The following is a 20,886-nucleotide window of genomic DNA, read 5'->3' as shown; positions in this document are numbered from 1 at the left end:
AGAGCTTAGAATATAGCTGAAGGTCAGAAGATCATTCAAGAAGACTGGTTATCCCTCATGTAGTAGAAAGTACCCAGTTGACTCAGGCTGAATCTAAACTAAGACAGTATATTCCAAAGTCCCCACACTCCACTATCTGTGTAGCCCAGAGGAAGAACAATACACAGTTCACTATTCTAAGACTACTCAGCTACAATGACAAAATGAACAACGCACAAGCACTTGCAGCTGCCTTTGAATAATGAAGGTTTAAGGAGAGTAGGTGTGCTTTCCCTCTTTTTTTTTTTTAACATTTATTTATTTTTGAGACAGAGAGAGACAGAGCATGAACGGGGGAGGGGCAGAGAGAGAGGGAGACATAGAATCGGAAGCAGGCTCCAGGCTCTGAGCCATCAGCCCAGAGCCCGACGCGGGGCTCGAACTCCCGGACCGCGAGATCGTGACCTGAGCTGAAGTCGGATGCTCAACCGACTGAGCCACCCAGGCGCCCCTGCTTTCCCTCTTTAAACACACCTGTGGGGCACCTGCGTGGCTCAGTCGATTAAGCATCTGATTTCAGCTTAGGTCACGATCTCGCGGCTCGTGGGTTCGAGCCCCACATCGGGCTCTGGGCTGACGGCTCGGAGCCTGGAGCCTCCTTCGGATTCTGTGTCTCCCTCTCTCTTTGCCCCTCCCTTGCTCACACTCGGTCTGTCTCAAAAATGAATAAATGTTAAAAAAAAAAAATTAAAACAAAAACAAAACACATTTGTGGTGACCAGATAGTTTGAAAGGGCCTCACATCTGAGATGAAAAATTCTTTCTTGCTAGACAGTTGAGCTAAACTGACTCCAGGGCCTATGAAGGGGTCAGCAGGGGTACTGAGAGAGGGCAGGGTCAGAAAGACTTGCAAAAGCCTCACCCAGTTGCCTGATCAGGACAGACAAGATCTGTTTCCCCTCTTGAGTTGGTCATCTACCAGGCTGCAGAGTTTACTATGAGGAAAAGACCCACCCAAGTTGTTTGCTCCAGAGTAGAACTAACGTTGCACTTGCGGACTGAAGACTGTATGGAGTTGAGTGACTTTTAAATGACTTGGGTGAGTTCAGGTAAAGGCTACATCCAAAGAAACGGGGGCATATCAGAAGCTACCAAGTCTCAAAAGAAAAGCCCCAGGGGCCTTTTTACCTCAAAAAGAAACCAGGAACCACTTATGCAACAATCAAGTTGCCTTGCATGTATAATGCCTCACTATTCAATTTGCTAGTCTTAAAAGAAAAAAAAAAAGCTGCCTTCAAGATTAACAAGGAATGGGGTGCCTGGGTGGCTCAGTCAGTAAAGCATCTGACTTCAGCTCAGGTCATAATCTCCCAGTTCATGGCTTCAAGCCCCGCGTCCGGCTCTGTGCTGACCGCTCAGAGCCTGGAGCCTCCTTCAGATTCTGTGTCTCCCTCTCTTTCTCTGCTCCTCCCCGACTCATGTCTGTCTCTCTCTCTCTCAAAAACAAATCTATAAATTTAAAAAGCATTTAAAAAAAAAAAAAAGGATCCCAAGCAAGAGGGGTGCCTGGGTCACTCAGTTGTTTAAGTGTCAGACTCTTGGTTTGGGTTCAGGTCATGACCTCATGGTTTCATGAGTGCTGAGTTTCATGAGTGCTGAGAGTGCAGAGCCTGCTTGGGATTCTCTGTCTCTCTCTCTCTCTCTGCCCCTCTCCCACTTGCGCTCTCTCTCAAAATAAATAAACTTAAAAGGAAAAAAAAAGAATAGCAAGGAAGAGGCGGCTGATTGCACGCCATTCTAAAGCCTATCTAGGGGAAGTCTGGATTGCTATAAGAAAAAAAAAAAAAAAAACCCAGCAGCCATGGGGCTGTGATAGGGTGACAGATGCTTGAGGAAGGCCACACCTGAGCAGAGTTCACTCCTTAAGCAGCTCCCTACCTAGAAGAGAAGGAACTCAGGGAGCTCCACAAACACCCAAAGCACTGCCTCTGTGGTTCCTTGGGTGTGAAGAGCCCATTTCCCCCTCCTGAGCTTTCCAGACTCTTAAGTGCCACAAACTTTACTATATGCTCATTGTGCACAGTCCTGGGAATACACAGGAAAATATGACAAAGCCTCTGCCCTCAGACTAGCCTAGCAGACAGGGGATCACACAAGGGCACCCTCTCCTGGCCCAGCTCTTTTTTTCCAGGTGTCGGGGATCACCTCTATTCAGTGCATACCCATTACGACAACGATTTATAATTAGTCTCCCACACACCCTACTTTTCAATGAGCTCTGATGGGGCAGAGAAAGTCTTAGCCATCTTGGTTTCGCCAGCACCTAGCACAATGCCCCCCAAAGTAGAATGAACATAGGGAGGTGGGGGAGAACACTCTTAACTTTCCAGATAGAGGCTATGAACCTGCAGAGCGTGGACGATCCACAAGAAGCAAAGGAGACAAAGTCTGACGAACAATGCATGCCAGATCCACCTTTTCTTCGCCTCCTCCTTCCCGTGGCTGCTGTTCACTTGGCTTTGGCATAACCCCTCCTCACTACGCGGCTCTACTGACTGTATACACAGTCCATACCACCAGACCCTGGACCCATCCTCAGGGACCACCCTTCACCCCAAAGAATAGGCCCCATTCAACGAGGCCTCATCCTCCAAAAGGACTTCAGTCTTTCCTATTTTCTAATAACTTGAGAAGGCCCCAAACACAACGGGCTGCCTTGTGAAGCAGATGTTACCACTCCTCACTGGCTGACAAGCGGTGGGTGGAGGGAAGTAGGGCAGGTGGTCTTAAACCCGCTGTGATTTTTCCCACTGCAACTGAAAGAAAATCCAAACTCCTTCCTGAGACGTGTAGGCCGCGTGCGATCTGGCTCCAACCTCTCTCCGAACTGAACCCAGGACTTTCAGTCTCTGGCTGCATTTTCTTCCAGCTCTTTCTCACCTGGAGCTCTCTGAAAGTGCTGTGTCCTCTACACCTGACTTTGCACAGGATGCCGTCCCTTTTCTTAGACTTCCTCTCACAAGGTGGACTTAGTTTTTGCTACTCACTTTCTCTTCCTCAAACTATGAGCTTGAGAGCAAGGGCTACGTCAGCACCCAGCTGGGTGTCCCACACATAGTTAAGTGTCTAATAAAACTTTGCTGCTTTAATAAAACGGGGGACCGCCATCCCTCCACCCAGCTCCCCCACCATCCTTTTTTTCCGGATGGTTCCCGCACCAAGTCACCCCCATTACTTGCAACCTGAGTCCCACTGCCCACAACCCACTCTCCGTTATCTGCCTTCACAACTTCCCACCTCGTAAACCCCACGAATGCATCCATTTAGCTGTCCATCTCTCGGCCCTTACACCCCCCAGCTCCCCTCTTAACCCTTTACATTCCATAAACCCCAAAACTGCTTTTCACCATATACCTCCCCATCCACAGACTCCCCTTAAACCCATCCCTCTCGCCCCAGGACAAGCTCCTAAAACCCATCACCTGCTGCTTAACCCCGTAAGCCTTTCAGTCCGTCGCATTTTAACCTCATAAATCCCTTAGGCCTCAGAACCCCCCCCCTCCTTTCAGTCCTCCCTGAGCCCCCACATCTCCCCTCCCAGCTCCCCGCCCAGAGATGCACCCCAAGCTCTCACTGTGCACCGTCCTCACTCCTCAGGCCCCCTGTCAACTTGGCCCTGGCCCCGCGGCCCGCCCCCTTCACTCCCGCGACTTTGGGCGGCCCAGGCCCCCGTCGAGCCCGCGCAGCACCTGGCCTGCGCCTCCTCCAGGCTCTGGTCGGTGATGGCCATGATCTGCTGCAGGACCTCGCCTGTGTCGGGGCCTGGTGGGGGCCCGGGCGGCGGGCGGCGCAGGGCCGGGAGAGGCGGCGCGGGGCGCTGCGGGCGCGGCGGGGAGTCCATGGGCGGCGGGACCGGGGAGGCGCCGAGGAGGAGCGGGCCGGCTCACAAAAGCGCCGCAGCCAACCACCGCCACCCGCGCGCCCCGGGCGCGCGCGCCCAAGCCCCACCCCTCGCCGCCGCCGCCAGCCAACCGCCGCCAGCCAGGCCGCCGCGCCCCGCCCACAGACACGCCCCTAACTGCCCCTTGCAACGGCCCGGGACTAGGTGGGGAGTTGCCGAGGCAACGGCTCTTCCCATCCTCACTCTCCTCCTGGCGGAGGAAGGGCGACCACTGCTTCGCTCTGCTCTACTGCTTCAGAGGCTCCCCGCCCCCCCCCCCCATGTCCACCTCCCTCACCTGCTCAGAACGACTCCTGCTTAGAGACCTTAATCTTTCTTGGGGCCCCTCATGTCTCCTCAGAGCCCCCGCACCTCCCTCAGAGAACTCCAGCATTTTTCCTCAAGAGACCCTCAAGTCTCCTCAGAGACCATCCCCGCTACCTCCTCACGCCCTGTACTCCCCGCCAGAGCCCCCACCCCTCCTCAGAGCCCCCATTCCTCCTGAGAGCCTCCACTCCTCAACGGTCCCCACTCTTCCTCAGTGGCCCCCGTGTCCCAGACACCCCCCGCCCTCCTCAGAGTACCCCACTCTTCAGGCCACCCCTTCCTTTCTCAGAAATCCCTATGATTCTCAGATCCTCGCCAACACTCACCATTCATCTCCAGAAGCCCTAACACCCAGTCCCCTAATGGTCCCCTCAGTCTCGGCCCCGTCAGATGGGCACTAGGGCTCCTGGCCTCCCGGCGCTTCCCTCTAGAGCTTTCCACGCGGGGTGCAGTTGTGTGTGGTGATGGTGGCTGGAGGGTTTGAAGTGAGTGATTTTCTCGCCTGCAGAAATCAATGCTCTTTTCCAGGTCTGGCTGACGAGTGATCGCCCGCTGATTCACTCTCTCCATCTACTCCGGAATGGGCCTTCAAAACCCTAGCACGCGGTCACTGAGCTACTGAAGGATGCTTCCTGAGGGTCTGCTCTGAGGTGAACCCACCCCAAGTAAGAGTGGATGTCCACAGGTCTTTTGTTTCAAACCACCAGACCTCACAGCGTCAGAGAAGGCTCATCGTGTGAGAGAAAAGGAACGGACTGGACACGAATCCCTTCTCCAAAGTCACAGGACCCGCTGGAGCCCGTTTTCTCTGAGGACAGATTCAAGACGCAGGCTCCTCAAGGGTCCTCAGTCCCTCTGGAAACCCCTCAGGCCAAGGCCCATCTTCTCATTGCCGCTGGAGAGGAAACACAGTCACCCTATCTGGTGTGACTGGATTGGAGGACTCCGAAGAGGACGGCAGGGAATGGAAATGAGTGATGCGGGATGTGAAGAACCCCTTTGGAAGCTCCCCAATCAAGGAAACCTGCCACTCGGTCCCAGTAAGAGGAAGTACTAGAAGTTGTGGCGACCATGACTGTTGTCAGTTGCCCCGTACAAAAGTTCAGCAGCCCTGTACGTGAAACCTCAAAGTTGTGTGTGATTTCAGTGTCTTTCAGAGAACAGTGGGGACGGAGGGTTGAAAGCTTTAGGGACCAAAACTTGCATGGCGGAGACACCTACAGAAGAGGGAAAAATCGATGGGACAAGATGCCAAAGGAGACCAGAGGAGTGTGGGTTAGAGCCCGGAGGATACTAGTGCGCGAGCGGCCAGCTCAGAGCAAGTGAAACTTAAAACTGCCTTTGGGAGGCCATTTGGGGTCCCCACCCCATACGAAGTGGCTTTGGCACCTAAAGTGACGTGTCTGTCCAATGGGCCTGGAGTCCCGCAGAGGCAAGGGCTGCCTTTCACGGGCCTGTGCCCAGGCATATGGTGGGAGGGTCATCATCTCTGGAGATTTCAGGCCTCAGGCCCTAGAAGACATGCTGCCCACCTCGGATCCTGAAGTCTCCAGCATCCCGGTTCATTCTTGCCGCCCCACAGAGCTGTCTTAGGGCAGGGGGAGTTTTCCCAAAGGGAAACCCAGCCCCATTCAGTGAAGAAGGGACCTAGATGTTTTTCGTTCTTCAACAATGCGTGCTTTAGTGATTTAAGAATTTGGCCTCCAATGGGAGGCTTTTATTTAGCATGTGAACCTTAAGAGGCTATAACCTTGTATCCCCCTGCCCCCCCTTAAGCGGAAGCAGAGAATCCAGATTCTGGTCTACACTGTACCTAGCAGGGTGCCTTTATGAGCACCTGAGAGGGGACTCATCATGGCATGTCTGAGCCTTGGGGGGCTGTGGGGTGAGAGGAGGAAAACCAAGCTGAGGTTGTGACCAACTCTTGACTCTGTGGGGAATCCAAAGCCCTCTCCCCAGGTGCCTCTCTAGTCCCTTGATTCATCTCTGTGTCTTTTGAAGCTGTGCAACCGCAGGCCAGATGGCAACCCCTCTGAGCTCCTGTCCTGTGAAAGTAAGTGTCATACCTGCACCACAAGATGCAAGTGATGATTAAATAACGCAACTACAGTGCTTATCAGAGTGCCAGGCACATCAGAGGAGCCTGGGAAATGGCAACTCTAAAATCCTGCATCCTGCTCCATGGGCCCTACTCCCCTTGGTCGGGGGGCAGGGAAGGGGATGGACACACCTGACTATTAATGACCTGGACTCAGACGAAAGGGCAGGCAGGAGAAAGAGGGTGAGTTCGAGGCAGGGGAACAGGCAGAGGAGACCGAGGCAAAGAGAATGTGTGTAAGACCTCCAACAAGAGAAATGGAGCGGGGCACCTGGCTGGCTCAGTCGGTAGAACATGCAGTTCCTGATCTTGGGGTTGTGAGTTTGAGCCCCATGTTGGATGTAGAGATTACTTAAAAAAGAGAGAGTAACAGCCGTGCAGAGATCAAAGATGAAAGAGAACAGGGCTGAGGAGATCCCAGCCTAGCCTGAGCTGAGGCGGACAATTCTGGGACACAGGGACAGACGGGACTCTCTGAGTTGATGATAGAAAATGCTCTGGAGACCTCAGTGGAAAGACTTACTCCTTATATCATGCTCTCCCCCACAGACCCCCTCGATTCTAATAACGGACAGACAAGACCCCAGAGGCTGCAAGGGGCCACAAACCTTTTCCCAGATCACACTCAGCACCCCTCAGTCTGCGCCCCTAAAGAATCAGCTTCAGGCAGATGGTGCATCCACGGTCCGTGTCACCCTGTCTCACTGGGCGGGGTGGCCTCATCTCTCCCATCTTTGACACCCACATCACCACAGACAAGGAAGCAGTCCACAGGGTTTACCAGGGATGTGTGGTAAAAATAGAAAATGTCAGTTAAAACCCCCAAAACCTGAGATGATTAATTAGCAGATTCCTGAACCCCATCTGACTTTGCTCCTGCGCATTTAGAGGTGACCCCACACCCCCAGGCCCCCGGAGCAGGCAGAGCTGTGTGCCTGGGGAAGACTGGCAGTGGAGTTGTGCCACGGCAGACTGGGGGTCTGCCTTTAAGTCTGTCCTGCAGATTGGGTAGAGCCAGGTGCGTCCACGAGTGGTCAGGGGCTACGATCTGGCAACTGCAGCACCCCAGTGAAGTCCCAGGTTGGCTAAAGGGTGGAGTCCATCAGGGGATGGCCATTCTCAGGAAGCATGATGCGAGTGCTGGCACCCGTTCGGGTGGAGGGTGCGTAGCGGGCAGATTCGTGCGTGGACCGGCGAAGGCACAGACAGCAGAGGAGTCGGCGGAAGGTGCGGCGCATCTCAGCATCTCGGCACGAGTACACCACGGCATTGACCAGTGAGTTGGCCTCAGCCAAGAGTAGGAAATACTTCTCCACAGCCAGAACATTGCAGGACTTGCAGTCCAGACCGTCCAGAAGCAGCACCACCTGGCCCGGCGTCCAGCAGACCACGAACGCCCCTGCAGGATGGAGCCTGAGGTAAGCAGAGCCGGCTAGCAGGGGGCCTGGCACCCACAGCTTAGAGCTCAGGGCTGGAGGGGTCTCTGGAGCCCAGACAACAGCCACTGTTGCAGGGCAAGAGCGGCCGGACACGGTTCTCTGATCTGTCTGCCAGAGGGATACCTTTCCTAACCGGTACACGGTAGATAGGGTGCTGGGCATTTCTACATGGAGGCTGGTTCTGTGGGGAAAAGGAGGTCACTGTGGGACAGGCCAGTTACTTGGGGCGGGGAGGGAGGGGATCGTAGGGAAGAGGCACTCTTCGATCTTGGGGTATGGGGGTGTATCCTCCTGGGATACACCTTGCCGCCTCCCCCACTCAGACTACTCAACAGCCAGACTGATCTCGTTCCTCCCTGCTAAGAACTCTTAAGGGCTTCTTCCCCCCAGAACTCAGAACAAAATCTGACTCTTGCCTGTGCCCTTCGAGGCGATGCTGACCTTCTCTCTTGCTTCTCTCCAGCCACGCCGGCCTCCTCTTTGGAGACACTGGCCCAGTCCTGCGGGGCTCTCACCTTCTGTCCCCTCTGCCTGGAACTCTTCCCTTCCCCAGCTTTCAGGTCTCTGCTCAGGTGTCACCTCCTTGGAGAACATTCCCCACCCAAATCCTCCCCTCCCCTGTCTCGTGGGAGTTGGGTGGGGGAAGCAGGGGTCCTGCAACCCTGGGCCAGCTGAGGGCACTCACTCACCCAGAATGATGACAACGGTCTTGACCAGGCTGAGTGTGGTCTCTCGGTAGCGAGGGTGGCAGCTGACATGCTCTGCCATGCGCTGCACCCTCCGCCTCACATAGAAGAAAATTCGGGTGTAGACAGCCACCATGAGCAGGAAGACAAGCAGGCTGGACAGGGCCCAGACGGCCAGGTAGGAACGGCTGAGCAGGGGGGCCATGCGTGAGCAGCGGTCCAGGGCACAGAGGCAGTGCCAGAAGTGGGCGGGCAGCAGCCCCAGGCCCAGCGCGGCCACCCACACCCCCACGATGAGCATGACGACTCGGCCATGGGGCAGGCGGCTGTGCAGCTGCACGGCCATCACACTGCGGTGCCGCTCCACAGCGATGGCCAGCAGCGTGGCCACTGACGCCGTCAGGCTCGTGTCCAGCAGGCCCTGCCGCACAAACCAGCCCTCCACCGAGAGCCGCGCAGTGCGAGGGCCCGTGTGGAACATGAGGAAGAGGTAGGCCACACCGGCAAAGAGGTCAGCTGCAGCCAGGTTGCCCAGCAGGTAGTAAATGGGCTGGTGGAAGCGGCGGTTGGAGGCGATGGCCGCGATCACCAGCAGGTTGGTCAGCAGCACCAGCACGCTGACGGTCAGCCCCAGAGCCACCACAACTACATCCTTGGGCCGCCAGTGGGAGCTGAGCTCCTTGCCACTGTTGTTGTAGAAGAAGCCGATGGTCTCATTGTAGTAGCACTGGCCCATGCTGACCATCTGGGGGCACAGAGGGAGAGGTCAGCGCAGGTGGCATTTGTTGGAAGGATACAGGAAGGAGCAGCGGCCAGAGGGGAGGGTCAGGACAGGAAGGGCAAGGGTCTCAAAGTCAGATGCCTCAGGGTAAAGTGGCCGTGGTGGAGACCAGGGTAACCTGGGAAAGCAAGCTACAGGGTGGGAGTGCGGGGGGATGGGCAGCGGTTGCTTATTGACTACTAAGACGCTTACAAAGATATCTCCCAAATCAAATGACTGGCTTTTTTTTCTTTTTTAGTCTAAAGGAGAAAAATAAGGGGCGTCTGAGTGGCCCAGTCGGTTAAACGCCTGCTTTTGGCTCAGGTCATGATCTTGTGGTTTGTGGGTTCTAGCCCCGAGTAGGGCTCTGTGCTGACAGCTCAGAGCCTGGAGCCTGCTTCAGAGTCTGTCTGTCTGTCTGTCTCTCTCTCTCTCTCTGCCCCTCCCCTACTGATGCTCTCTCTCTCCCAAAACAAACATTAAAAAAAATTTTTTAAATAAAAAAAAAATCAAATAAAGAAGCAAAATAAGCCAAACAAAAAACCAACAAGAAATCATCTGCCCAAGCGCGGCCAACCTGTACTAGGGATGGGGGGAGGGAGGAACAAAGGGGGCGTGAGCTGTGAAAGTTAAGTGAGGGAGGGTCTGTTTGGTGCTGGGATCATCGAAGGGAGCAGAGCCCAGGGGACGTGTGTGCGCAGGGTGGGGTCACTGCTGTCCGTGCGAGAGCGTGGAGGTGACCAGGTCTATCAGAGTTGGACAGCAAGGCAGCCCCAGAAGTTGGGCGGCGGGCTTTGGGCGCGAGCGCTCCTGAAGCGGGCGGGGCATCGGGCCTTTCTGAGTGGGTCGGCGGACCCTGGCACCCTCGCGGACAAAGGGGGCGGTCAGGGAGGCTGCAGCCGGCCGGGCCTCCCGGCGCCCCCAGGCTAGAGGAGGAGCTGGGGAACAGGAGAGGAGGGGGGCAAGGGGCGGGCCCGGGCCCCGCAGGCACGTGCCGCGCCCTACCTGGGACCCGCGCCCACCTACCACCGTCAGTACCCGCCTCACCTGGGACGCCCGTCACGCCGCAGTAGGGGCGGCCTCCCCGGGGGTCGGGGCGGGCCCCAGCCCCATAGCCTGGTGACCGCGGCGGGGAGCCGAGGAGCGTCCGAGTGCGCTGGGCGCCGGCAGCCAAAAGAGCACGGGAGGCGGGGTCCCGCCCCTGCCTTGGCGCAGCGCCCCGCCCTCGCCACCTGGGGGAGCCCCGCCCCGTCTCTGCCACCTGGGGGAGCCCGGCGGCTGCGGTACGGACAAGGTCTCCCGGAACCTCAGCCCCCCCCTCCGCCCCCTCATTTCCTCCAGGCCTCACGGCCTCTCGGTCGCCCCTCTCCACTTCCGGCGCGGGACCCCCGCCCCCGTCCTCGCGCACCCCACACGCACGCAGTTTCGAGCCTTCCGGGGGCTGAGTCACTCAAGTCCCGAGAATTACCGCAGTGACCTCGCGCAGCCTGGGCGCAGCTCCGGGTGGTCTCAGGGTCCGCGCCCCCGCCCGGCCACCCCGCCCGCTCCCTGGCGTCCAATCCGTCGCTGAGTTCCAAGCCACGCCCTGATCCGACTGGGCTCCTACAGCCGGGACCCCCGCCCCGCCTCCGTTTCTTGAGCGCTCAGCTACCGCGCGCAGCGGCCTCCGGTGCCCCTCGGACCTCTCCGGCCCCAGGTGACCCTCCGGGAGCACTCAAGTTTCTCGAAAATCCCGCCCCCACGCCCTCCACCCCCGGCAGCGCTGCCCGCTGCCCGGCCCCGGCTTGTGGCGGCCCTGGGCTCCCACAGCCCAGAACACACAGCCCCATTGTCCCAGTTATCTGCACTTTGTTATATTTGTTTGATTATGCAGGACCGGATCGGGGACGTGGAGCTCCGGGAGGGCCGGGCCGGTGTGACTCAGCCTGGTGCCCGGGTTCAGCCCGTACTGCCTGTAGGTGCTCAAGCATGTTTGGGGATGAAAGGGGGCCTTGGTGTCTCTGGTGGGTAAATGGGGCCAAAGGATGCTACCCTCACCCCTCTCTCCCATCACCCTCCCCTGGCAAAGAAAGACATTCAAGGGTATAAAGGACACAGTTTATTCTGAGGCCATCACACCCCAGGTACCACCTGGATGTTGAGTTTGGGCTGCCCACTCCCAAGTGCTGGTCACCTGAGGTCAGCTAAGAAGACAGGCAGAGGTAGGGGAGTGGCCACAACCAAAGTAGCAAAAGGCACCCCTGTCCTAGGGGTCAGAGACTAGAGTGGATGTCAAGAATCCCATGACCTATATTGACCCTGAGCATTGACCCTGACTAACCTCTCTGAACCTGAGTGGCCCTGATGCTTGGCAGTGACCGGTGTCCAGTTGAGGGATCCTGATATATTGCCTCCAAAAGGGTTTTAGTACCTGAGGCCATGTAGTCTTTCCTTACAGGAACTCTCCAGACACCCCAGCTGAACAAACACCTTCTGAGTCCTTTCCCCCTTGGTCAGAATGCTGGGATGGTCAGAGATGGTCCTCGACTTCCTCAGGTTGGGAGTCTGGGCAGCAGGTGGCCTTGGGCACAGCCTCGCTGTGTAGCTTGGAGAGTAGCCGGGCTGTCTCTTGGGTGATCTCAAAATGCTTGGGCAGCGGGGTGCGGCGCAGAGGGCTGCCCTCAGGGGAGGAGGCGGTAGGGCCAGGTCCCCTCCTCCGCAAGCTTCCTCGGGGCACTGATGTCACAAGGGTCTCCTCACACAATTTGGAAGCCACCAGGGCCAAGCTGGACAGCTGGTGGGTGACTGGCCGAACGCCGCCCCGGGGATATTTCACTGGCTGGCGGCTGAAGTGACCACGGGATTGTGTTCCCAGGAGTGAGTCCTCTGGACCTTGGCTGGACACTGTGGGTTGGGGTGGTCAGTGCTGAGCATCCCTAAGTCCTCAGGGTATCTCCTGGGAGTCATCTGTCAGCTAAACCACCCCAAGCAAGGATATCCCTATAACTCCTGGGCTCCCCCCTACTTACTCACCTTCCTCTCCTTCCTCTTTGGTGTCATCAGCCACTTCTCTGTCGTCACTCTGTGGAACTGGAATCTACAGGAACAAACCGAAGACCAAAACCCCAACAATAAAATTCCAGTTCTTTGAGACTCTTGGGAAACCTGAGGGTTTGTTCCACATGCAAAAGATCTTTGGCAGTTTGGGTATCTGGGGAGACGATGCCCTTAACAGTGTACTGCTTGTCCCCTCGTGCAGAGCAATGTTATTAATTTCGACTGTGGGCTCCATGAAGGCAGGAATGCCCTTGCTCAGCAGAGGGCCAGCCCAGGGAGTGACTCAGCCACGTCCACATTAGGACCAGGGGAACTACCTGTCTCCCTCCTTCTCTGCAACCTTGCACCTGCTTTTTAGTTGATCTGTGTATCCTTCAGTTCATCCTTTAGTTAAATGCTAATAGCTGCTGGAGTTCTTTCCACATGTCCCAAGCACTTTCTGAACCATTCCATTTCTCAGAGACCCAGAACTCACTGACTGCTCCTTCGCCAGTTCTGGGCTGCTTGTCGGGGGGGGGGGGGGGGTCCATGTTCTAAGGAATGATATGTGTATCAGGACCTGAGGGACAGGGAAGCCCCCTGTAGGAGTCTCATCTGTAAATGGTTTTCACTAACAGTGTCTACCTCTCACAGCCGTGGTGAGGATAGGACGCTTATGCAGTGCCCATGCATAGTAGGTGCACGGTCTGTGTGGCATTAAGGGCATTAAAGGCATTAAGACCCCTCTTTGGCTTCACTTTCTAGCACCTTCTCCTCAGTAATTCATTATGGCTTGGGGCTGTGCCCTAAACACACCAGGAATGTTCTTACCTTGGGGCCTTTGCACCGGCTGCTCTCTTTGGAACACCGTTCCCCAGATTGTTCCCACATTGTTCCAGTCCTTGCTCGAATCCACCTTCTCCATGGGACCAGCCCACAGAATCCTATTTACTGCTACAAGCTGCCCTCCACCTCTCCTTGGTGCCCCCAGTGTCCCTTACCTTATGCTACCCTTTCTTTTCTCCATAGTACTTGTCACCTCGTAATGTCCTATAAACTGACTTTGTATCTATCCTATTTTTTTTTTTTTTTTTATTGTTGGTCTTGTCCCCACTAGAGTGCAGTCACCAAAAGGATGGGGTCTCTCAATAATTTACTCACTGATGTATGTGTAATGCCTGCTACAACAATGCTCGGTACACACTAGGTGTTCAATAAATGTTCCGTTGAAGGAGTAAATGATCACCCTTGTTAGTAACTGCAGAGCTATACCTTGTTGTTCCTCCCTTATTACCCCCCCCACCCCGTTCCATTCTTCTCTTTTCCTTCCAGAATGAGCACAAGGTAAATAAGGAAGGGACAAAGGGGATGAAAGAGGAAATTTTAAAGGCAAAGGAAGGAAGGGAGACAGGAGAGTGAGACGCTTAAATGCAGAGGCGGCCTACCCGTCTGTGGGCCCAGTGGGTTCCTACCTCAGGAGGCGTAGCTTCAGGATGCTTCTCCAAGGTACTGTGGGGATCAGGGTCTGGGTTGGGGTCCGAGGTTAGGACTGAGGGCAGGGGATCTGAGGCAGGGTATGAGGGTGGTGGCTGGGGGTTGATTGTGAGAGCCCCAGGAGCTGGACTGGGGTCTTGGGGTGGAGGCTCAGTGGCCACGGGGAGGTCGTCCATCCCAAAGATTTGCTCGTAGTTAACAATGAGGAACTCAATGAGCTGAGCCTGGTGCCCAGAGTCTAGCAGGCAGGTGACAGGGCCAGCACCAGCTGCCCCTGGACCGTCTGGTGGCCGCAGCAGCGTTGGCCCAAACACAATGCCCAGGTTGTTGGCAGACATCTTGTTTTCCTCAAACTGTGCAGCCACCCTGGGGACAGTATGAGGAAAAGGGTCAGGGCATGGCATGCGTGGTCATTGGTCATCAGGGAGGAGCTGTAGGCCAGGCTAGCGGCCACTTGCCCAAGTCCTGGGTAAGTGGTCCCGGTCATTGAGACCAGCAGCTACATGCCTGGCAATGGAGATCAGGGGTCAGCACCCAAAGTCTGGAATCATCTATTAAGATTCAGAGCTCAGAAAACACATGCAAAGGTCAGAAGTCAGTGGCAGGGGTCAGTCCCAGAGATGAGTAGTCATATGTCCAGGGACAGGGTCACAGATCCGTGCCTTAGGTCAGAAATCACATTTCAAGGTCAGGGACAGTGCACACCTGAACAGATGGGCCACCAGGTGCCGCAGGGTGCTGTAGTTAGAGTCAGGCAGCTGCACCAAGAGGGTCTTCAGCGAGCAGATAACCTCAGGGCTGGGGCTGGGGGTCCCAGGGTCGTGCCCAGGGTCTGCATGCAGGGTCTTAGCCAGAGAGATGAAGGCGTCGTAGAGGTGGAAGGGGACCACGGGGTCAGTGAGCTGAGGGTGGAATGGTGGGAGGGACATGGGTGTGGGTGGGCTGCAGAGGGTCCTCAGCCTGAGCCCGCCCGGCCCCTACCCCTGAGCCACTGAGTACCCACCTCCTGGAGGAATCGCTTGAGGACACTCGAGACATCGTGAGGGGAGTTTCCTGACATGTCCACCAACCCTCGGCCATTCTCGAAAGCCTGGCATAGCCGCTCCACGCGGACCCGGGACCCGCTGATCCGATAAATGCCCTGCAGGGCAAGGCAGGAAATGGACATCTGGCTTACGATACAGCCATCAAGAGGACCAGGTCACTATTGGGGATGGTCAAGAGTCAAGGCGGCACCTGCACACCCAGGGCACGCTGTTCTATCTCGGCCGTGCACCTGGTGATCACAAAGGGCACCTCCTCCGGGAAGTCCCTGGGCAGCTGCAGGAAGTCAACCCCAAAGAGGGCAGTCCGGGCGGGGAGTCGCTTATGTCCACAGAGGATCAGTAGAGTCTCCAGGCACCGCTTGTGGCAGGTCAGAAAGCACTGAAGGGAAGGTTATAGGGTCAAGGAGGTCATCAGAGGTCAGCAGGGGAAGAGAAGGTCGTAGGGATCCTCAGGGGGCAGGGGGCTCATAGGACATCTTTAGATCAGGGCAGGTCCCAAGGGCAGAAAGGTCATAGGGATTTCAGGTCAGGTGCCTGGGGTCAGGGAGGTCACTGGGGTCATAGCAGGTCACTGGCTAATGGGCCCAGGCCGCACCTCCTCACACTCAATCCCGCTGACCATGAAGGCTTCACACTCGCGGCACTTGGCTGGGCCCCGTAGCCGCCGTAGTCGGTGGGTCTGGGCTGCGCCAGATAGTGTCCACTTCCTGAAGGGGCTTCCTGAGCCGTTCTCCAGCCCATCTCCCAGGTCTGTGGGGATACAGGGTCAGGGGTGCCTGGTCCACCCCCTGCCATGCCCCACCTGCTTCCAGCCTCACCAGGGTCTCGCTCCTCAAAGTCATCTGAGGACTCGGTGCCTGTGGATGACACCTTCACCAACCGCCTTGTGCCAGGGCCTGGAGTCATAGGGTCACAGAGGTCGGGGGTCACAGGGGTCATTAGGAAGCGCCAGGGCTAAGGAGATATGCCTGGTTTTTAGGCTTTCCAGAACCACCCACAGATGCCCTTGGGGGAACGGTTAGAGATCCGGAGGGAGTTCAAGGCAGAGGTTAGGGGTTGCAGAAATGGGTCAGCGATCTGGGGGTCGGTTCAGAAATTAGCTCAAGAGAATAAATCAGAGGATATAGGAAATAGGTCAGGAGTGCAGGTAGGTCAGAGGTCAAGTGATAGGTTAGAGACTGAGGGTCAGAGCCTGGCCAGGGTCTGGAAGGCGGTTAGACGTAGGGAATGGGTTACGGTCAGGTCCTGGCCCCACCTGGGCTGGAAGTGGGAGAGTCCAGGGACCGAGACTCACTGCTACCACCCACGCTGTCCACGTCGCTGCTTGGAGTGGGGCCTGGAGTCCCTAGAAGGGAACAGGTCAATTAGGATGGACCCTTGCCCCGGCACCACTCCTGCCCACCCCTCACTGAACTCACCCTGGCAGCCTGTGCCTACATCATCCCAAGGGCCTGCCTCAGCCGCGCTCTCATCCAGCCGTGGGGGTAGGGGGCCAGAGAGCTTCTTTCTTGTGTCCAGAGGGGAGCTGAAAGGAGAAGCATGAGGGCTCTGATAACCAGGAAACTGCCCTGGGATGAGATCACCTAGGCATTGCATTTAGGACCCAAATCCAAGCACTTGGGTCTGCTGCAAGCCTTGACACCAGTGAGCACCCAGTACAGTGACCCCGAAGTTCGGACTCTCCCAGAACTGGGACCCCTCCCCCAAAATAAGAGCCTCGGTATTAATCCAAGAACTCAAAACCTCATTGAGTTTCCTGACCCTGAGTACTCAGCCTGGTGGCTCCAACAGCCTGAAACTGTGTCTCTGGATCTCATTCCTGACCCTGCTCCCAGGGGGCCCACCTGTGTGCAGTGGGCACGAACTCCTGGAAGGAGAAGGCAGGCGGCGGGGGTGGTGGGGCCTCGGGCCGCAGCGCCCTCACGTACTCCTGGTAGCGCTGGCCAGGCTCAAAGGGCTCACAGCACTCAGCCAGGGCAGAGAAGGCACGGGGACCACGCTCTGCTTGCGCCCCTCGAAGCCCTAACAGTCCCAGGGTCACCTGTGGGGAGCAGACTACAGTGAGAGAGGAGCAGAGCCTGAACTTTAGAGACACCAGCATGGTCAGGGTTTGGGGGCAGCTTAGGGAGGAGGGTGTGATCAGAGCCTGGCCTGGATGGAGTGGGGTAAGGGCAGGACTCGAGAGGCCGAGGTGCCCTCATGGACTGAGGGTGGAAACTGGCTGTCTAGGGAGGAGTTCTGGCGCCCTGGAGAAGGGTTAGGGGCAGGGGGCCCTCAGCTGGGGGGCGGCAGTGGGAAAAGGCCTCACCCGCCTCAGCACTTCATCCCCCTGCAGCACCAGCTTGCGCACATGCGACACGATCCGCTGCTTGGCGGCCTCCAGGTCCTGCTGCCGTGCGTTGGCCTCGCGGACACAGGCCTGGTACAGCGCCAAGGCCTCCTGTGCCTGGGGAAACCGAGGCCGGGGCACCGGTGGGATGGAGTGTGGGGTGGGGCGCACCGAAGTGCTGGGGGGGGTGCGGCACGGGGCCAGGTCCCCACCTTGGCCTGAGCCTCCTCTCGTGATCGCCGCCGCCGCTCCTGCTGTTTGCTGGGTCCTGGCGAGGCCTGGGGTACCGGGTCCTCAGGGGACGCCTGGGAGCGAACCCACAGGTCCTCGCTGCGCTGCAGGTACTGTTGCTGGGCCCTCCGCAGTGCCTGCACCGCCTCATTCTGGGGTCGTGGGGGGCGGGGACAGGGACAGAAGGGGATAGATCAGCACAGCTTCCTCTCACCCACCAGCCACACGCTGGTACCCACCCTGCCAGGCCTCACCATCCGCTTCTGCTCTTTCAGCCACTGCTCCTTAAACTCCTTCCGCCACTTCTCGATCTCAGTTCGTTTGGCTGCCAGGGGCTGGCGAGGGGGACAGATGGGGGTGCTGCCTCAGGGCCACCCAGTCTTTCTGCTTCCCGCTACCGCGTGCCTTTCATCCTCTGGACCCTTTTCTGGGTCTGCACGCTCCCCACCCCCTCTCCCTGCAGTGTCCCCACCTCATCCTTGCTAAAGCCTGGCCCCAGAGATGCCAAAGCTCTCTGCCTGTGAACACTCGGCACTTTTCCCCCCAAGCCCTGCAAACGAGCAAAAGCACAGTTTTGCAATTGTACAGGAAGCCTGGTTTGAATCTCTGCTGGGTGACCTTGGGCAAGTTCCTCAGCATCCCTGGGCCTGAGCTTCCTCATCAGCAAAATAGCCTGGATGGTAACCTTGCCTTCCTCCTGGGGAGGTGGGGATGGACTAAGGCGTGCGGCCGGGCCCCCTCACCTGGGAGAAATTTCTTTTCTGCTGGGCCACTGTTTCCATGGCCAGGGCTCCCAGGCTGAGGTCATGTTCCAGAAACAGGGTATAGATGTACTGCAGTGGCATATGGCTCTGGGGTGGGAGAGTAGGTGTTGGGGGACACCGAGGATCTAGGGGATCGGGGCGGGGGGATCTGGTCACAGCTACCTGCTGGTGGATTGCCACCTTGCCAGCCTCGGCGATCTTCATGATGCTTTTGGTAAACTCTAGCTCTGCAGGGGGAGACAGCCGGAGTCTGAGTTGGGCAGGGTGCGGGCACTGCCTGGGGTCTGGGGCAGGGTAGAAGGGACCCTCACCAAGGCTGGCTCTCTTCTCGGTCCAGGCCAGCAGCTCCTTGGCATAGCGGCTCCAGGTCTTGGCATACTCCAGAGCTGCATCCACACCCCCCTTGGTCCGAATGAGCCGCAGGTCCAATTCTTCCCCTGGGGCAGGAGGGTGGACCTCTGACCTCTGACCCCCGACCCCTGAGGCTGCTGTGGAAGCTTTCCCTGAGCCCCAAGGCCAGACCAGTGACCACTATTCTATACCCTGTGGCTTTCCCCAAACACCCTTTTATGATCTTGTCCAGGTTGCAATTTTATACTGACTCTCCACCCAGACTGAGGGATCCCTGAGGGCAGGGGCTCAGCTCTGTCGCGTACTGTTGTTTCCCTGGCACGTGGAACAGGCAGTCGGTGACGACTTGCTGAGGGAAGGAGTCCTTTCTGCCCCCACTCCCCTGGCCTCAAAGCCCCCTACCTGTAAGGGGTGCCGGACCCTCCAGGGAGAGGCCACTCCAAAGGCTGGTTTCACTGGTCTGAGAGGTAGGGAGACAGCATTCAGGAGCAAGCAGGGTAGCGGCCTCAACCCCCTAGAGCCCCTCCTCCTGGAGGCCCCCTCCTCCCTGCCTCATTGGTCCCGCCCTTCACCTCAGTGGCTGTGGGGGTCTTGTCAGACTCTGGGTCTCCTGAAAGCACGGGGTCTCCAGGCAGCATCTCAAGGGTCCTGGGAGGTAAGGGTGTCAAGATGCCACCCTCCACCCAGTCTGTCCTGCCTAGGGGTGCTGGGGGCCCCCAAGGCAGTTTGAATGATGGTCCTGGACATTACCTCTGTGACATCTCTTGTACGTGGGAGGTCTGAGTGGTTTTGGGGGAAATTAGGTGACTTTTTGTCATGGGACTTGAGAGAGTTTGAAAGGTCCCAGGTAAATCTGGGGCTCATAGGGCGGGATTATAAGGATCTCAAATGTTTTAAGGGGTTACAAGAAGAATACATGGGGAGGGGTCCTAGGACCATTTTGTGGATTTCCAGTGGATCTGGGGGGTTGGATTTTGGGATTTTTCAGGTGTTTTGGAGGGACCCATTTAAGACTTCTCAGGTTATTAGGTAAGTGGATCCAGACGTTGTAGGTTCCTAGTGAGGCACCTAAACGATTAGGGATTTGGGGGTGGCCCAGGCTCAGACTCACACGTTCCCCAGTGAGATCTCGAGGTTGTCCAGGCTCCGGAAGATGTCACTGTACCTCTTCCTGTTCTCTGGAGCTGGGGGTAGCCCTGGGGGAGGGGAGTGTCACACATGGGCCAATGGAGGCCTCCCTCCACTCACAGCACTTACACCTAGGGTAGGCCCTTAGCCGGTTGTTTTGAAGGGGTGGGGGGAGGAAGGGGAGGAGACAGAAAGAGAGTGTTCTGATCCTTGGGGAGGGGGGGGATGGGGGTGGGTGTCAGAGTCAGGATGGAGGCAGTGTGGCCTGGGGTGAAGCCAGCTCAGGGCAGGCAGATGGATCAGGCACAACCCAACACAGGGGCAGCTGCTCAGAGGAACAGACACCCACACACACATGGGCCCAGAAGCAAAGCGGCAAAACAGATGCCCCAGATGCAGCAGCACTGTCCCTGGGGAGAGAGCCAGCTTGACAATGGAACCACATGGACCTCAGGCCAGACAGATGGAAATACACGTGGGAGAGGCCGGCACAGAGCCTGTGGCACAAACACATACAGGCAGACTGAAACCAGAGGAACATAAAGACCGTGTGACACTCAACGTGCACAGCAGAGACACAAAGAGAGCCGGAAATACAAGTCGGACCTTGCCACATTTCTGCCACAGTCCCCCTTCTAAGGGGCCCAGATCAGCAATGGCCCCTCCTCAGTAGGGATCCTGCTGCGTCGCCCTCCCCCTGCCCCCCATCACAAATATCAGAAGCAGAAGCGGCCACTTCCCCTTCCTGGGCTCCCTCCCCCAGGCATCCGGGGTGAAGACTCCAAAGGGGGAGGGGGTCAGGGAATGGTGTTCTGGGCCCCTCTAGGCTTGGGGGTCCCCACAATAGAGGATTCCCGTGTCCTTCCCATTCCTGACTCCTTTCCCGGGTCTCTGGACGGAAAAGGACAGGCGAAGCGCCTCAGTTTAGGAGGTGGGGTACAGTTGGGGGAGGTCTCTCTCGGATCCCATACCCCGGACCGCCTACCCGGCTCTGCTGCGTCCATGACAAGACCAGAGGATTGCTCGGCAGGGACCGGGTCTGGGATGGGATCTCGCGCTGGCGGGGCTCAGCCCCTGTTTCCTGCCCCGGCCGCCGCCGCCACCGCCGCGGTTCTGCGTAGCCCCGCCCAGCGGAGGCTACGCCCGCGAGCGAACACGCCCCTGCTCATCAGAGGCTCCGCCCACGACTACACCTCAACCGCTCGGCCACGCCCCCGAGGCCCTGAAGTGTGTACCGCGTCCCCTGCGCCCCCTGCCCGAGATGCGGAAGATGTGTGGGGCCAGGGCTGGGCACCCCAT

At 57.4% G+C, this 20,886-nt stretch overlaps 3 protein-coding genes across 8 annotated transcripts in view; all 3 read right to left on the bottom strand.

The window, feature by feature from the left end:
• The window catches only part of PBX4 (PBX homeobox 4), a 45,312-nt gene extending 40,057 nt beyond the window's left edge, over positions 1–5,255 (bottom strand). The window contains exons 1-2 of one of the 3 annotated variants that reach the window (XM_027038488.2): positions 3,729–3,852; positions 2,920–3,048 (exon numbers count right to left, since the gene is read on the bottom strand). Coding sequence is in view for 1 of the 3 variants with exons in the window: in XM_027038485.2 (XP_026894286.2) it covers positions 3,729–3,880 (152 nt within the window). In the remaining 2 variants the exon portion in view is untranslated. Of the gene's footprint in view, positions 1–2,919; positions 3,049–3,728; positions 3,969–4,572 lie in introns of those variants that run through there. The other 2 variants (XM_053219572.1, XM_027038485.2) reach the window with 2 other exon arrangements.
• Positions 5,256–7,284: 2,029 nt separating this feature from the next.
• On the bottom strand, positions 7,285–10,417 carry LPAR2 (lysophosphatidic acid receptor 2). The gene is made up of 3 exons (XM_027038495.2): positions 10,277–10,417; positions 8,473–9,214; positions 7,285–7,743 (listed from the first exon to the last, which is right to left on the bottom strand). Exons 2-3 carry the CDS (start codon positions 9,212–9,214, stop codon positions 7,430–7,432), a joined length of 1,056 nt encoding a protein of 351 aa, XP_026894296.1. The 5' UTR covers positions 10,277–10,417; the 3' UTR covers positions 7,285–7,429.
• Positions 10,418–11,312: 895 nt separating this feature from the next.
• On the bottom strand, positions 11,313–20,734 carry GMIP (GEM interacting protein). Of its 4 annotated transcripts, none has more exons than XM_027038490.2 (21): positions 20,573–20,734; positions 19,571–19,655; positions 19,032–19,107; positions 18,862–18,919; positions 18,420–18,545; positions 18,271–18,335; positions 18,088–18,195; positions 17,599–17,679; positions 17,326–17,496; positions 17,093–17,230; positions 16,629–16,825; positions 16,203–16,309; positions 16,040–16,129; positions 15,603–15,680; positions 15,380–15,534; positions 14,975–15,163; positions 14,742–14,879; positions 14,444–14,640; positions 13,717–14,104; positions 12,242–12,305; positions 11,313–12,112 (listed from the first exon to the last, which is right to left on the bottom strand). In XM_027038490.2, exons 1-21 carry the CDS (start codon positions 20,589–20,591, stop codon positions 11,739–11,741), a joined length of 2,904 nt encoding a protein of 967 aa, XP_026894291.1. In that variant the 5' UTR covers positions 20,592–20,734; the 3' UTR covers positions 11,313–11,738. The 4 variants fall into 4 exon arrangements, with proteins under 4 accessions (XP_026894291.1, XP_053075544.1, XP_053075545.1 ...); XM_053219569.1 differs by having other exon boundaries at positions 16,040–16,120; XM_053219570.1 differs by lacking the exon at positions 14,444–14,640 and having other exon boundaries at positions 15,015–15,163.
• Positions 20,735–20,886: the final 152 nt, after the last annotated feature.

Source organism: Acinonyx jubatus, chromosome A2, assembly GCF_027475565.1.
Source record: "Acinonyx jubatus isolate Ajub_Pintada_27869175 chromosome A2, VMU_Ajub_asm_v1.0, whole genome shotgun sequence".
In the NCBI taxonomy this organism is placed as follows: domain Eukaryota; kingdom Metazoa; phylum Chordata; class Mammalia; order Carnivora; family Felidae; genus Acinonyx; species Acinonyx jubatus.
Note: the sequence above shows the minus strand (reverse complement) of the source record. Positions and strands in the feature narration are given on the sequence as shown.